At 44.2% G+C, this 17,174-nt stretch overlaps 1 protein-coding gene across 1 annotated transcript in view; it reads right to left on the reverse strand.

Moving 5' to 3' along the window:
• Window positions 1-17,174, reverse strand: part of galnt9 (polypeptide N-acetylgalactosaminyltransferase 9) — a 93,293-nt gene that overhangs the window by 40,541 nt on the left and 35,578 nt on the right. The window contains exons 3-4 of the mRNA XM_035379987.1: window positions 13,725-13,891; window positions 7,869-8,043 (exon numbers count right to left, since the gene is read on the reverse strand). Of these exons, the coding sequence (XP_035235878.1) occupies window positions 7,869-8,043; window positions 13,725-13,891 (342 nt within the window). The remainder of the gene's footprint in view (window positions 1-7,868; window positions 8,044-13,724; window positions 13,892-17,174) is intronic.

The raw sequence follows: 17,174 nt of genomic DNA on the forward strand, positions 1-17,174 counted from the left end.
AGAGCGATGTTCGCGCTACTGCAGGAAAATGCGCTAACCTTCAAATAGCCACATCTAGCGGTAATCTGTCATTCCTCTCTCCTCGCGTCCTTGACAGCGAAGCTGGCTAACTGCACGGGCAATTTAAAATAAAATAAAAAAAAAAAAAAAACAGGACCCAAATGGGAATCAAATGCAGACGAGAAGAAGCAGAAGAAGAAAAAAGTGGAGGAAGAGGAGGAAGCGAAGAAGGAGGAGGAGGAGGAGGAAAGTCAGTGGAAAGGATACGGCATCACATCTGACCGGCCCCAGCTTATATTTTTTTGCTTCTGCCTCCATCATCTCCCACACTCAGGCCTCCTTGCTCCTGCCTCTCACCGTGTCTTATTTCCCCTCATAATAACCATTCAAATGACTTCATTTCAGCTCCAGATTTTCAAAAGGCCAGTAGAGTACACAGCAATGGAGCTTGAAATAGCCACATTCCTTCACGTTTGGATGTGCATGTGTGTGTGTGTGTGTGTGTATGTGTGGAGTTATTTGGACTGTCCATACCCGGCAAACATTGTTTACTTGCCCAAGGGCTTTTTGTTCCTCACTCTGGCCACTCGAGAGCAATAACTCACCATCTAAACTTGTGGGAGAGATAACGAAAAGCCTCCAGATTCTTCCTTTTGACCCACAATGCACAGCTTTGCCTGGAGTATCTCCCAGGTCACATGGTCGGTTGAGCCCCCACATGCCCCCGCCCTCCCACCCACCCTCCCTCCCCCAAATGACTCTCTCACCCTTACCTGGTTCTGTCTGTTATTTTCCAAAAAGAAATCTGTTTTCTATGAGTGCTAGCTTTGTCCTTTAGAACCTCGTTATTCAAGGGGGGTGGGGGGCTGCTTTCTCTTCCCTGGCCCCGTTTTCCGGGATGGATGAGATTCCCGTATGGCACAGCTGGGAATTTCAGAGCGGCACACTCTAGGATTTATCAGGTAACGGGATCCAGCTTCATTCACTTTGATGGCAAGCATGGTGTGCCCTTGGCAGCCTTAATAGGATGAATTTTATGCAATTTGCTTACAGGCTATATGCATTTGAGCTTGAGGTGACCCCCCCCCCCCAACAGAAACAGAATGACAGTAACTGATAAATATCATATACTACATGCGCAGCTTGCTGAAAAGACATGAACATGCTTATAAGGTTAGTGTGGATCTTCTTCAAGGGCAGTCTGTACCTCTGCACCTTTCATAACGTACAATACCATTTCCCAAAATGCCATCGAGTGTTCATTTAGGGAACAGTCAATTACCCTGCCATCAAAAAAACAAAAAGGTGAATCCTACGGCAGGGTAGGAGTTATCGGCGGTACCGTAATTAATCCGCAATGCAATGGAAATCAACACAAAACGTGGAGCAGATAATTGCACGGCTCAAAACAGCCCCGCATTAACGGGAGGAATGGGTTACGTGGGCAAAAAAAGTGTGTGGGCGTAAATGTAAGTGCACGCTGTTCTGACAACAGCCAGTGTGTGTGGATTCACATCAAAATTAAAGAGAGAGAGAGAGACTGAGGCAAATCTTCTAAGCAGGCACTGCTGTTCTGCGGTGCTGAATTTATTACACCGATCTGTCCCTTTATGCAACACAGGTAGGCCACTGAGAACGTACCGTCATACAGCAGCGACCCGGCCAGAAACAGAATGGCTCAATTAAACACTGATTCAGCTCAAAGGGATTGAAAACGCTCTTTGGAAAAATCACAGCGACGTATAACTGGATACAAAGCAGGCCGCAAGCAGGAGTAAAAGGTTTAAGGCCTCCGTCGTTCGCGTATTTATGGATGTACATATGCTCTATTGAGTGCTCACTTGGAGTGGACAAAGAGTGCTTCCCATCTCTTTCAAAGAGAAATAAATTCTGTGCGGAGACCAGCCGCACTAAACAATCCACATTGTGTTTTTTTTTTTTTTTTCTCTTTTCCTCTTTGTTCTGAAATTGTTTAGAAGTCTTATCCCCCCCTGCCGAGAGGACAAAGCTTGTCTTTCTCGGCCTCGTCGGTTCTTACAGTGTGCTTCCCTGGCTGTCACAACTCAAGCAAAGGGTGGATTTTCGCACTTGGTGGCATCAGGATAAAAAATCCCCCAAAAAAAAAAAGAAAGATTTTTCGCAGCAACACGAAAAAAACAAATTTCACGGTTGCAACCTACAGGCGAGGGGTGCGTAAAGGGCGAGTGTTTCGCTGAGAGAACTCAAATATTTTAGCTACTGGGGAACCTGAGGTAAAGGCGCTGTTTACGCCATTCTGACACGGTCAAAGATTTGAACGCGGGACGGCGGGTTTTTCATTAAAGGCAGGGGCTGAGACTGCGTCTTATCTCCCGTAGCGCTCAGCACCCACACCGCTTCCATTAATCATCATGCGTTAATAGCCCATTATTACGAAGCAGCGGCATTCAAAAACCGAATAAATATCAATTTATCTGCACTATTCTCCCCCGGACCGCGGTTCTTCTGTCTGCTGTACCCATTAGAAGTGCACAGTCTTTCCTTAATGCTATTTATTTTATGGAGAATGAGCATCAACAACAAGCACTGTCATTGCTGGCCAGAGAGCGGAGGGGTAGTTACTTTGCTGAGACCATTATACAATTGCAGGGTGGGGGGTGTGGGGGGGGGGGGGGGGGGGTGGAATGCCAACCTCTGCAAAAAAAGCTGACACAGATGGTTCATCCCCAGGGAAATTTTCATGGACATTTACCACGGTAAAAGATTCATAACTGGAAAGATGGACTCACTTCAAACATCTGCTGCCCTTCTGTTTCATTGTGATACCCTATCCTATCATTTGCCATTTAAAAATATATTTTCCATGCTGTATATTTGCCGCCATGTTTGCTGTGATGCATGGTAGTGAACATCTGTTCACGGTCATCTCTGTAGAGAGCAGGTACATGTGCTGCGACATAAAATTTCGTATTTGCCGAGTTTAAAATGCCTTCGGGGAAAAAACGACGCGAGAAGTGATTGGACGGTTCACACCACAGCTGCAGACCCAAGACCGCACGGCACAGAGCGTGACACAAGAGCAAGAGATGAGATGGAGGCGGGACAGCCGGTCGTGGCGTTGCCTAGCGTGAGGGGCAGAGGTCAGAGAGAAGTAGAAGTTCATTGCTGACCTATGCTCTGCAAGCAGTTCAAAAACCTAAAAAAAAGGAACATACCCCAGCTATGCATATTGTCCTGTAGTCAGTAATATGATTTCTCGTGAAACTACTCACAAAGTAGCTAATTTTCCTTCAGTCTACATTAACTGTTTTTTACTGTAACTCTTATATAATTAAGATGTAATAACTATCCGACTACTTATGACTGATGTAATAATGCAACTACATGAAATTAAGGTGTAATAACTACCCTACTACATGTAACTAAGGTGTAATAACTGTGCAACTACATTATTTAAGGAGCAATAATGGTAGATCCTTTTCTAAAATTATTAATATGAAAGTCATTTTTATTTGTACATATTTCTGTTGCCGACGTGGTCGGCTCATTCATTAACCCAAGCCACAATCTATGGATGGGCAGCCTCTCAATGAGGTACATATGAACGATATTGATATTTCTGAAGAAAAAAAATGCATTTCTAAACATTTCATCTTTCATGTGTCAAAATACCAAATGTGTTTATTGTTCATAAATACCATAAAAGCCTTTTTAGAGACTCATTTTACAAGTAGCTTAATGTTATAGGTCAGAGGCCTGCATTAATAACCCCATGCTGATTTCACTTGTCAATATATCAATTAATCAACTGAACATGTGACTTCTAAAATCATTTTTCATCATAGGAATAATTTTACCGCAGCACAAATTAGAGAAAGTGAATGCATTAGCTTTCTGAGAAATAAAATGATTGATTAGACAGCCTTTAAATGAACATGGGAATGTTTTTTAGCAGCATATATAATTATTTCTGACATAAAGTGGTTTTAGAGAGTAAATCATCTTAAAAGTATAGTTTTGATCGATGAACAGCTTGTTACACTCGAAGAACAGGAAGTATGGTTGGACAGAGAATCCGCATGCACCGATGACCCTAGAACTGAGGCTGAGACACACAATTTGAGAACAGGAACAAAATGTTTTTAGGTATTGTTTATTTTTAAATATTTGGATGCTAAGGGGGTTTAATTGAAAACTGAAGTGGATTTGCCATGTTTCACTTCATGAAAAAGGGTGTGATTTCAATAAACAATGCATTATTCCTACTTTAACTTCTGTAAGAAAACACCTGTACTTTAATAAAAAATGAAAATCCCTAGTAACCCTTATGGAGCTGTACACCATAAGGCTAATGCAACACCATCATAAATATGGTATTACAGTGTATTACAGCTATACCAAGCTGCCATACACAGGTATAGCCAGTCCTAACAGCTTGTGGTAGATAATCATAATACTGACATAATGTAGTAATTTTTATTATTCTGCTCACATTGTCCTCCTGAAACCACAACTGTAAAAATGTTATTCAGGTATGAGTTATTCTTTTGTCCTCATTAATATTGCATTTTGATGGTGCAAGCTTCTTGAAGATCAATAGCGCAGTTCCACAAACGGCTGAACTCAGCAGAGGGAAAAGCCTGAAAATCCATAGAAACGATCAGAAATCAGAGGCGAGGATCGCCAAGAACCACTCCCTGTCCGAACATCTCCCTTCCCCTCCCCCCCTTTTACACCGTCTTCTCCCTTCCGGAACGCACCGGCTTCGCCCTGGATCAGAAGGGGTTAAGTCACACAGCAGCGACATCACCTTGCGGAAGCTCGGTCCTTATCTCTGGGCCGAGGCGGACTCCCTTCACAAAGCTTCAACACGCTCGCTCCGGCTCAGAGAAGGTCCCCGTGATGGAAGCGGCACAGAGGCTTACCTTTCAGCACCAGAATGAATTAAGATCCTGACCCGATTTTGGGGGGGGGGGGGAGGGATAGGTTAGCGCTGGCTTTTCCGGGCTCTGGTAGTTTTAATGAGGTCATGAGGTGCGAACTCTCTCCGCAAATCCAGAGTACGCTCGTCAGAAGTACAGCTTGCTCATTACCTGCAGCGCACCACCAGGAGACACACGTGAGGACTGCATCCCTCAACTGAATTTTTATCAAGTTAATTCAACTGAATAAAGAGGACAGGAGATTTCAGTTTCAAGTGCCATATCATATAAATTCTGTGATTAATTTTTTTTTTTTTTTATCTACCCGACTGCAGTTATTGCTTCCACTTTGTTCATAAGTATTGCATTTCAAAATGCCGAGCTGCCTAAAAAAACATTTTCGGGGAAAAATAAGAATAAGGAAGACTGGAATAAACAAGAGGCATGTTTAAGTATACATGCAGTAGGAATGACTTTGGATAATCGCAGCACATAGGAAGAAAATCCCACTCCCTGCATACACAGCTCTGCCGTTATATATACACAGATTTTCCCTCTGAAAAAAGCATGCGGCTTATACAAAATGGAACATGCTTTAAGGTTAACGTGGCAAACAAGCAAACAATAAGGAATCCATTGTTACTTCACACAATAATCCCAATCATATGCCTGGGCCACGTGAAGCATCCTGGTTTCTTAGGCTGTTTTCACACTTTGAAAAAAGAACCAGAGCCATTATTTCATTTGTACCACCGGTTGCCTTTTCCGGTACCTATACCTCCGATAAAACAAATTAATGGTGTGCCCCCCCCCCCCCAGCTCACCCCCCCCCCCCCCCCCCAAAAAAAAACACCAGTACACAATTCCACAAACAAACAGAAAGACACGCGCATGACACGTGGTGACAGATACAGGTGGATATGAAATTCAAAGGAATTCTGGCAGGTAAGAACAGAAGGGAAGATGAGGAATAATGAATGCAGGTAGCAGGGAGGTGAAAGGGTCGGGGGGGGTGAGGGGGGGGGGGCGCTGAGGAAGGCACATACATTTTTGAACAGGAGCAGATGGGGAAACAGATGAGGGAACCACCGGGGTATCAATTATCTTCACCGAGCAACAAATCACAAGTCATTCTCTATTCCCTGTGAAACAACCATTTCTGCTTGTGTTTCCCATCACATTACATTGCTCTGCATTACATTTATGAATTTGTCAGGGACTCTTATCCTTACATAAATGCATACAAGCCCACTGGTAGCCCTAATTATAAGTTGCCCTTAACCATAGTGTTGCCCTTGGCGTCAAAAGTGACCCTATCCTGAGTTTAAGAGCAGTGAAAAAAACCTGAAATTAAATTTAGATTTAGATTCAGAATAAAATTTCATTACTTTTCCTGGAATTACCTTACAGACCCTACCATTCTAAGAAGTTAAACAGGCCTTCTTTATATTTTTATTAATGTGGTACAAAGATTGCCTTATGAGTCTTTTTTTAAGGGGTTAAACTGTCAACCTATCGATCAATCAATCAAACTTTATTTATAAAGCACATTTCCAACAGCGGGCGCAACTCAATGTGCTGGGGAAGGGGTGACTAACCTTTCACCAAAAAAAAAAAAAGGGGGAGATTCCTCCTGAGTTAGGAGCCATGTCAATCTGACTTAGACGAAAACCATCTAGGTCTGATTAGTCGATTTCCAAATGACCGCTTATTTGCTGGACCGGGACATTGATTACGACGGAGCGGGATGGATGGTGAAAGCTTCTGAGCAACCTTTCGGAAACGAAGTCCAGCGGGGCCAGGCTTCCCCTCTTCCCTCGGAACCTTCCGGCACCCTCAGCAACCCGGCGGCGCGCACTCCATCTTAAAACCTGTCCAGGGGGTGCTGACAGGCCCAAATTGGGTGCCAATTATGTCCAGTTGTGCTGCTTGTTTTGCGATAAGCAGAGACGTCAACCAGAAATTGGGTTGAGGCCCTCTGAAGTTATTTCATTAAGCCTCTTAGGTGGAGCCCCAAGGGGCTGTCGAAGAGAGAGAGAGAGAGAGAGAAAGCACTGCCCTCTTCGCACCCTCTCCTGCCCCCCCCCCTTATTTTTGCACATTTCGCTTCTCCGGAGCGCCGCTTTCCTGTGACCTATTTCAGCGATTCGCAGATGCCATCGCTTCATCCGCTATCAAAGCACGCGCCGCTCCTAAGCTTATTAATCACAGATTAAACCAAAAAAAGAGTCATGTACTGGAACAAAACGGAGGAGTCATTAATTGTTAATCCATAGTTAGGAATGGAGGTCATCTTCCATAACTGTGGCGCGTTAATTAGAATTAAGCATGGCTGGGGCGGAGTCTGACGTTAAATCAGATACCGGACCTACCTCAAATTCACAAGGTACCCGGTGCTCAGGGCAATTTTCCCCGAGATATTAAAGCGTTCCTCGATTCCTTCAGTGGAGCCATCACTGGCCAAGGTAAGCAATTTGTCAGGAGTAAGTAGGTCGAAGTTTTCTAATTATACTGATTAATTTGTTCAGTACAGGCCCACATCCAGGGGAATGGTCAGAAGCTCGCACCCTGTAGCACAGGGGTTCTCAGTCTCAGTCCTGGAGCCTCTTGCGTATGCTGTATGCTAGTTCTTGTCTTTGCTGGTTCTTGTCTATGCTGGTTCTTGTGTATGTTGGTTCTCATGTATGCCAGTTTCTGTGTATGTTGGTCCTTGTGTATGTAGGTTCCTGTGTGTATCCTAAGTGTATGAACCCCCCAACCTTGCTCGCAATTTTAACTACTACCCAGCTGTCCCCACACCCCCCCCCTCCCCCACCCCAGTCCACATTCTCAATTGTGATTGCCCAATGCGCATATGCCACACACCACCAACCGCCCCCCCCCACCGCAAAGAGCACAATAAATGCCACTCCAGCCCGCCGACCAAAGTTGCCGACCCTCGCCTGGAAGACGCCTCGCCGCTCTTACCAGACAGCGTTGAACTCCACGTGCGCGTCGAAGAAGCCCACCACCGGCGCCGTCGCCGCCTTCCACCCGTGGATCCGCGCCCGGATCAGCCCCTCCCTCTTGCTGTTCCGGACTATCTTCACCAGGCCCGGGTACCGCTTGTTGACGTACTGGTCCAGGTTGAACTTCAGCTCCACTGCAGAAAGACCCGCCGGGGAGACACAGACATCCAGTTTGAGATTAATGAGAATTCCGCAAAAGGAAACATTGCCTGTCCATTTTGCCCTCTCTTGCCAATACTGAATAAAGGCGTTCCATTAATGCGCATGAGTAATTCGAAAAATAAATTGTATATACTCTATCTGTACGTGTATGCGTGTGCGCACAGTAAAATGTTCAGTTTTAAATCTTACAGAGTACATATGGCCCCATGTGGACTCTTACATACTCGTACGTTAGAGTTGAATTAACATTGGACATGTGTTTGTGCATCTGTGTTGCGTGTGTGTCTGTGTGTTTGTGTGTGTGTGTGTCGTGCTATAGCAATGAACAGCCACTGTTCTACAAAACAACAGGTAATAAAAATGTATGAAGTTCTGTGAAACAAAATGAACGTGTGGGTTGAATGAAGGTTAGGCCGTACAGAACTTCTCTGCAGTTTTTCAATAACATATGCATATCACAGTAAGGCTCTCTGTCTTCCAGATACTGGCATAGCCAGGCTAGGTCACCTGGGTGGTGGAAATGGATCACTGTCTCAAATAGTTTTACTTTTTGTTTGGAATATCACAAAAACTGCTTCATAACTGTTTTGACACTTGGTTCAGATTTTTTACTGTTTCCCATAAATCACCACTGTGCTGATATAGCGCAGTCTGTGCTTCTGTCAGAGTGGAGATACCATCATCAGAAACAGTTCAGGAGGCTTTTGTCATATTTTGTACTTTCTTGTTTAGGTAAGCGTGTCCAAAATGTACCCAAAACGTAACCCCTGAAAAGTGAGGGTCATAAAATATTATCTGTTCTCGTGGAATGCACAAGTGGTTCAGCTACAAATAAAACATGGAATAATGTTTTGGTAAGTTTAAAAAACATTTGTGAATCCACCGATATTTGAATCCACTGTAAAGTTTTTAATATATCAGGCTGGTGTTCTTTATAGGATGTACTTGACAAAAGCTTCCAGCAAAATTCATGCAATGATTCCAAAATATTATAAGAGGCTATATTGGAAGTGAGATGTGTAGGAGACGCAGACGTGCACACACACACACACATGCAGGCATGCACACACACACACAAACACACACATACACATACACACACACACACACACGCACACACACACATACACAGAATAAGCTTCAGAAGTTCTCCAGCAGAGAAACATATAAAAATATATACGAGATATAAATCAAAGCCAAAAAGTAATACATAACATTAGAAGGAAATTGAAAAAAAAATCCTTGGAGTATCAATATGATACCAACGTGTTCAGTGTGACTTCCTCCATAACGCTGCTGATATAACAGAAGAATGCAGGCTAACGGCAGGGGAAGCAGCTGATTGGTCCGCTGGATCACGTGACCCCTCTTCAGCAGCAGCAGTACTATGATTCAGAGGAATGATGATGACAGAGACGGAGGCCTCCTTATTTATTTAAAGGGAGATAAGAGCCACGGTCTCTGTGAAGCCGGGGGGAAAGGAAAAAAATCCTAGCGCACAAAAAAAAAAGAAAAAAAAAGCAGCTAACGTTGGCGCAGAAATATCTGCCGAATGAAAGCCTGAAGATAAATAGTGCAATAATTTTAAATACTCCGAGTCCTAAAAGGGAAGAGAACCGGAGTGTTTAATGCGACTTGGTTGATTGCCAAACACCTCAATTTAAATTCAATTTCCTCGTCAAACAAATACTGGTCTGTTTAATACGCTCGGCTTTTCCTTGGATGTAATTAAAATATAATCTATTTACTTGCGATGTTAGGGGGAAATTCATTTCAGAGGATCATTAAACCTTTATATAAGAGGAAGGTGAACATGCGGTTTTGTGAAATTATGTGTTCGCTCTGAAAAAAATAAAAAATAAAAAATAAAAAATAGTGGAACACCTGCAGACATGTACCCCTTTCACACCAGTAAAAGACACTACCCTGCTTGGAACACACTCTCAAGCTTCTTCAAAGATAAATGGCACTTTTTTATTTTATTTTTGTTAAATGTCAAACTTGCTCTCTGAAATGTCACAGCACAGAAAGCTGCAAACAGATGCCTAACCGTGCTTACTACATTGGTGGGGTGGGGAGGGGGGCAGAAGCGGGTGGGGGGGGGGGGCGGAGGGGGGTGATATGTTCACTTATTGTTCTTCTATTCATTTCTCTGGGCAAATGCTCAACAGGAGGAGACAAGACAAGCAAGTGATGAAAGGTCAAGCAGTCGACCTGCATGTTCATGTTTTGAGCATCAGAGGGCCAGTGCCTGGAAACGTGGAGGCCTTTCATTCATCCGAATACCTTCTGAGAGTAGCTTCGCATGTGATTGGCTCCAACAAGTGGCCAATCAGGAAAAGGAGGAGGCGGGGTCATTTGCAGTAGGAAGTGCAAGCCTGATCTCCCATTAAGATGTAAAGATATCGGATTTGGGCAACAACCCATTTTTTGCATCTTATTAGACAAGGGACATCGCCGAAATTACAATTAATGAACAAAAATTACGAAACGTGAAATTAAGATCACCTTCCCCCAATGCCCCTTCTCTTGGACTGAATTGAATAATATCAAGCATCTTGATGTTACAGATGCTTAAGATGATTAAAATCTTCAAGCTTAATAAAAGGAGACTTAGGGGTGATTTAAATTCATAAAAAGGATTAACAAAGTGAAGCAAAAGAGGTTAATTTCTGTTAGTAGAACAAGGGGCATAAATGGAAATGTGTAGAACAGCTTGCCAGGTCTTGTAGTAGTGGCAGATGTAGTAGAGGCAGAAACTCTGGGGGTTTTCAAGACCAAGTCTGATACGGTGCTGGATACTATCCAGTTTGAAGGTGGTGGGCCCTTAGTGGTAGGAAAATAGTGAGCATGTTGGGCTGAATGGCCTGTTCTTGTCATTATGTTATGTTATGCTATGTGTAACTGTGGAAGGTTTTTGATAGAGAGCGAAATAAAGAGTAATAGAAAGGATCTAGTGAGCCTCAAACCCAGGCCTCCAGCAGGGAAAACTATCACACTAACCACTAAACTAAATCTGTGGTGGGCTAAGGCTGCCATTTCAGCGATACAAAGCTGCTGTCCAGGCATGTTGAATAATGACCCCCACCTCCTCCTCCTTTTTGATTGGGCACCTGAAAGAACCAATCACACCTACTGCTGCCCTCAAAAGACATTCCAATAGATAAAACTCCTACAAAATGCCCTTCGCAGACATCAGTGCCAGTAAAGAAAGGCGGCAAAGTCACCACGCCTGACATCCGCGTCTCACCATCTGATGTCATGAATCGTCAGCCATTTAAAAGGTTCTCTTGGGATCCCGGAATGGGCCAATGTGGACTCTAAAAAAAGTTTTTTCTTTTTAAGGAGAGCGGGCAGATCGTCATGCTTTTCTGTTTTTTTTTTGCTTCATTCAGATGGAGGGAAAGCAGAGATGGTAACAGATGAAGAAGGGATGACAGGGCAGAAGGTGCCATGGGGGGATCCAACCTCCAGCTGCAGGAGCTCGGGTTTGGGGTTGTGGGATTTGTATATCGCGTGAGTCAGCCATCGTATGAACTGAGCCACATGTTTCACCCAATGCCCCCTTTTAAGATGTTATTGTCACCCCCCCCCCCCCCCCCCTCCTTTTAGCCTGTCCAGGGAGATGGACCTCCCCCAGTCCACCCCTAGTGATGTAGGGCCAAGTGTCAGTGGGAATCTGGTTCACTGTAACTCTTCAGAAACAAGAAAGCTTCTGGGAGCCACGGGCCATGCAGTTGTGGAGGAACTTCAACTGGCATCACCGTGGAGACTGTTCACAAAGGTTCACCAAAGGACAGGTCTCATCTTTTCGCTGTTATTTTTTTTTTTTAAATCTTTGCTGCATCCAAGTGTACTCCCCCCAGGCTCTCTACCACTCCATTCCTTTACCTCTTTCTCTCTCTCTCTTACTCTTTCTCTCTCTATCCACACACACACAAACAGCAATGCATAATTACAGTCGCAGGGTTCAGAAAAATGCGAGCTCACGTTCCGAGACACGTCCAGGGACCGGGCTAATTGTATCAAGGTTACAAAATAAAAATGCTGCCAATCTATTTTCGAGGGAATGCACTCCTCTGCCTCCGCTCCGCGAGCGACTGCACACAGATTCACCACCGCATTGGTTCGGCTTTGTCTCATTTGGCAAGAGGAAAACCGGGGGGGGGGGGGGTTCTGACAGTCCCTTTTGCACGGGGTTGTCTTCATGACCGGGCTCTCTCTCCAGGCCAAATCAGCGGAAACCGAAGCTACCTACGGTAAGCGGGTGTCGTAACGGAATAAAGCCTCCCTGTTCTTCGATGGACCAGTGACCACGAAAAAAAAGGCAAACAAACACCCCAGGGATTTAATAATTACAGGGGGCTTTTCCGACGTGTTTCGCGGTTCATGACATTCCTTCCCGGGATAACGAACCTTCTCGCACTGTATAAGTACACTGGAATCAGCGCTTTCATATCCGCAGTCAAGATACTCAGCAATGGCCGATGTCGTTCATGCTCTCACGCTTCAGATGTAGGGCTTTTTGAGTATTTTTTTTTTTATGTAGACGTTCGACGAGCTAGCCGAACATTCAGAGAGCCTTTGAAGCACCCACTCGCAGTATAGGATGGTTTTCTCCGTTAAAAAAATGTAATTACCCATAAACCCACTCACTGGAGACTGTGTAAGTGCCCATTTCTGACAGCAATTAAACGCTTGAAAATTTAAATGTGTACAAATATGGCTCCATTATTAAAAACGAGTGCTTTATTGTCGGTCATTTCCTGCTCTGCCCCCTGGAGAATAACCTATTAAATGTCCATCGAATATTTTTTTTGAAATCATTAATGAAATCAGTGTATTTTTTTACCTTATCTTGCTTTCTCATTAGTATACAACCAATTAGTAAAAAGCAAGTTATAACATCAGTACAGTAATTTTATATACCTATAGCAGCTTCATCCATGAAAAGTAAAAGTAACCTTGTGCTCAATATTATTTGCAGATAAATGATGAAATACAACACAATGCAGCCTCCACACAGTACAAATGTGGGTGACCTATTTTCCCCTTTAAACTTGGAATTTTTTTCATTGTTGTTGTTGTTAGGATGGTCTCAAGACCAGGACTTTAAACATTAAATCTGATTTTGCCTCATCTGGGTAAATATATGGTGCCGCTAATTCAGTGTCAATATATTTTATGTTTTTTGTTTTTCTCCTGCTGCTGTCGGTGATTTATTTTGTTTGTTGGAGCTTTAGGAGAATTATGTCTAAAAAGTAATTAAAAAAACAAGAGTAGAAACACTTAATTCAAGCAAACTTCTGTGTACCAATGATATGGCACCATCTGTCATCCAGTAAACAGACTGGCAACTGGCACAGTTAAAAGGTAAAATCTAAGTGTACACACAGCCTTTTGATGAGCCTTTTTTGTTTGTCTAAATGTTTTTGTTGTTATATTTGGTTTTATTTAACCGACTTGCCATGTAAATACTAGCTAGCTATGGTAGTGAAGCTGCTAGTAGCAATCTAGCGATTTGCTGCCAACACAAGCCTGATATTTTGAAGTCCACATTTCCCATGTTACTCGTTGCCGTAACAACGTGGTGCCCGTGCAGGGCGGTAGTAGGCGAGTCGTAATGGTGGAGGGAGCTCGCCGTCACCCTTACCGCTGTCGCTGTTGTCGTCCACCAGGATGATCTCCTTCAGGAGGTGAGCGGGGGTGTGGTTGACCACGCTGTGGACGGACCGCAGGATGACCGACAGGGCCTCGTTCACGAAGATGAAGACCACCGAGATCTGCGGAAGGTCGTCGGGGTAGGCAATTTGCTTGCACCTGCGGGGAAAAAAAAACGAAGCGCGATTATTTAACGACCCCGATAGTCCACTGTTGTCATTCGGCCTAGATGCCGCACGTGTACCCAGGCCTGAGCCACAGCCAGACCTCATCTAGCAAACAAGGCTCTGTCATATCAACTGCCATTTTTTTTTAATGAAAACATTCAGATTTGGATGACAAAAACATGTTACAATGTAGATATTTTATATAGATATATAATATAGATTTTTATTTTATTTTTTTTTTTTTGAATGTGCCTTGTAGTGTAGGTTTCAGCATAGTAGAATGTCTGGTTCTGGAGATTAAGTCCAACAGGGGACCAAAAGTGAATTGCTTGGTGTTAGGAGGATATACCAGAAGGGGCCCAACCTCAGGCCAGGCACAGCTTGCCGAGCCGATGTATTGGTGTCTGTGCTGACACCTCCTGGAAGGGACTTATGTCATTCGCCAGAAGCACCAGACGTAGCAAGCTTGCCATGTAATTGAATTACCGACTGTTTGCCGAAATCGAGCCAGGATGGAGCCGTGTGTGCGTAACCGTTGCCAACGGTCAGCGAACCGCACCGCTCCCTTTTCCCGGAAAGGGCCCCGGAAGTTCAGTCGCGCGCGATCTCGGACGGCTCGGCGAGCTCCCGCTCCAAAGCGCGGTTAATGCGGCACGACCTACAAAACCAACGACGCGGAACCGATATAATAAATAAATAATTTAATTCATTTAATTATTCATGCAATAGATATATAACTGGGCAAGGCAATGAAGTGAAATGGAGACGCTCCTGGATCCGGCCCAGAGGAGGATCACAGCATGTGAGCCGCTGCTTAATGATTCACTTTTACTAAACGCACCGCGTCAACAGTCGTGTGGAATGCGGAATGCGTACACGCAACACACTGAGGAGCACCCAGAAGCCAAGGCGGTTTTACTTACTTTCTCGTTACGTTCACGTTATAAAAGCATGAGGGCCTCCTCGCTTACTCCTCCCTGTCTCTGTGCATCTGGGAGGAAAATCCATCTTTCATCTGAGCGTGTGCTTTGATTCGCGGTCGTGAGGCAAAGCCGAAATCTCACCGTTCCCCTATTCCCTGTACGCCCACCCCCCCCCCCCCCCCAATTGGCAAGCATACGGTGGCCCACACTGGGTCCGCCGTGGGGCGCTGCTGTGTGCCCGCCAGCGTTTCGAGGATCAGCGCAACAGCAGCCCACTAGCGGAAGGTTCCAGCAAAGCGTGGGCTTCTCGGAGAATGCCGAGCAGTTGAGGTACGGACCTGCCGGTGGGCCCTGGGCCCTCGCATGGGCCGGCTGTCTCGCTGAGTCAGAGGTGAGGGGTGGACCAATCCCGAAGAGCGAGGAGGCCGGATCTCAGAAAGAAAAAAAAACAACAACTGGGCTGCTCTGATTGGGCCTCTAACCAAGAACGTCATGGAAACCGGCCCAGGGGAGGAGCGACTGGAATCATGTTGCTGCCTTTCAATGAACCATTTAATGAGGTGAATTACATGGTACGAGTGCACACCCACCCCCCACCCCCCATATCACAGGATGAGACATGGAGGGAGCGGGGGAGAGGGATGTGGTGTGCATATTTATTTTAAGATCCCACAATGCATTGCTGCTCCCCCCAGCTGATTGGGTTCTCATGGCAACGTGGCGTCTTCCAGTACAGCTACCGCCGGCTGCCAAGTCTCCCGCTCGCACGCGGCACACGGCACTGCCAGATTCCTATAGCAACCGTGTGTACCTCGTCAACATCTCCATGTTCAGTCTGCCCATCCCCTTTCAAAGATGTCACAGAGCAATCCCTCGAACCTTCTGAAGGCAGTCTGCATTTATATGCTATGCCTTTCTGCAGTACAGTGAGCGTGACTTAAAAGTGAAATATTAACAAGTAATAATATTTCACAGATAGTCATAAATAGGGTCTAAATATTACAAAAAAACGACAGAATCTTGACTTGGCTCACAATTATAATACAATTATATATTTAAACATTTTTTCTTAACATATAATTGCCTGCTTGGCAAGTCTGATATATAGGCAAATATATTAAGCAAAAACAGGCAAATGTACAATTGTACTATAATATTTGTCCTTTACTAATAATGTTTTCACCATGATGTATTATGAATGTGTACGTATGAAATCCTCATTGCATTAATCACTGTAATTATTTGTATACTGTCCCCGTTAAATAAATGAACAAATTAACAAATAAATGTGGCCTTGCTGCCCCAGTTTTGGTTCCTATAGCCCTCCACACTTCTGATAATTCTTCCTACAATCAGCCAAGCAATATACCAAGCTGTGGATCAACATTAACAAAAGCACCCAGCTTTGATTGGCCACCAAATATAATACAATACAATACAATACAATACAAATACTTTATTACATGATCTCAAGAACATGACACTAAAGGCCATGAGTCCTGATGGCTATTTATAGTAGACCTTATGCAGCTTATATACTGTATATGCATCAATTCAGTAAAATCGATCCTTATTTTAAAAACAAATCTTCTTTTCCCCTCAAAAGCACTTCTTAAACCTTAAAAGGAACATCAGATACATCACAATGGCGACGTGGAAAAACATTTCACAACATCTTCATGCCCCTTCAATGTCAAATTCTGTGAGGCTGAAACACACCTCTTTTTTTTTTCTTCCTTGCTTTCTGCTACTTTTTAAAATGACAACAGACGGAGTGGTAGATGCCTCTGTGATGAATCCTACTAATGCACCGTCATTGGACGCAAGTCAGAGCTCTACTTTTTAATTCATTCGCCTACTCTCCCCGTGACACTAATGTCTGGCACCGCGCTGCGTCTAATGGGTTCGACCTTGCCGTGGTCAAAGCCAAAAACAATCACCTTATTTGAATTTGACGACAGGTGCAGCTTCGAGTGCTTTTACCCAACGTACAGTACAACATTCTTTTTCCAAATTCATAAGCATCGCCCTCTCTAGCTGATGAGACTCTTACGGCTGAGAAGATTCAGCTGCCCTATTCGACCTGGTCCTTCCACGGAAGTGACTTGCAACAGCCAAAACGGCCACTTTCCAGGCGCTGATCACAATCAACTGTAAGTGGTGGCTGGTGTTGGGGTGCTTGACCTTCCAATACTAAAGAAAAAAAGACGCATTTATCATGGCTTCCGTATAAAACATCTAAATGTTTCTCCTCAAACTGTCTAAAATATTTATGGAAATATTTGAAACCTGAAATTCCTATGGTTATCATATGTATATAGTGCAATATATGCAATGGCATTATATTGTAAT

This window comes from Anguilla anguilla, chromosome 10, assembly GCF_013347855.1.
Source record: "Anguilla anguilla isolate fAngAng1 chromosome 10, fAngAng1.pri, whole genome shotgun sequence".
In the NCBI taxonomy this organism is placed as follows: Eukaryota; Metazoa; Chordata; class Actinopteri; order Anguilliformes; family Anguillidae; genus Anguilla; species Anguilla anguilla.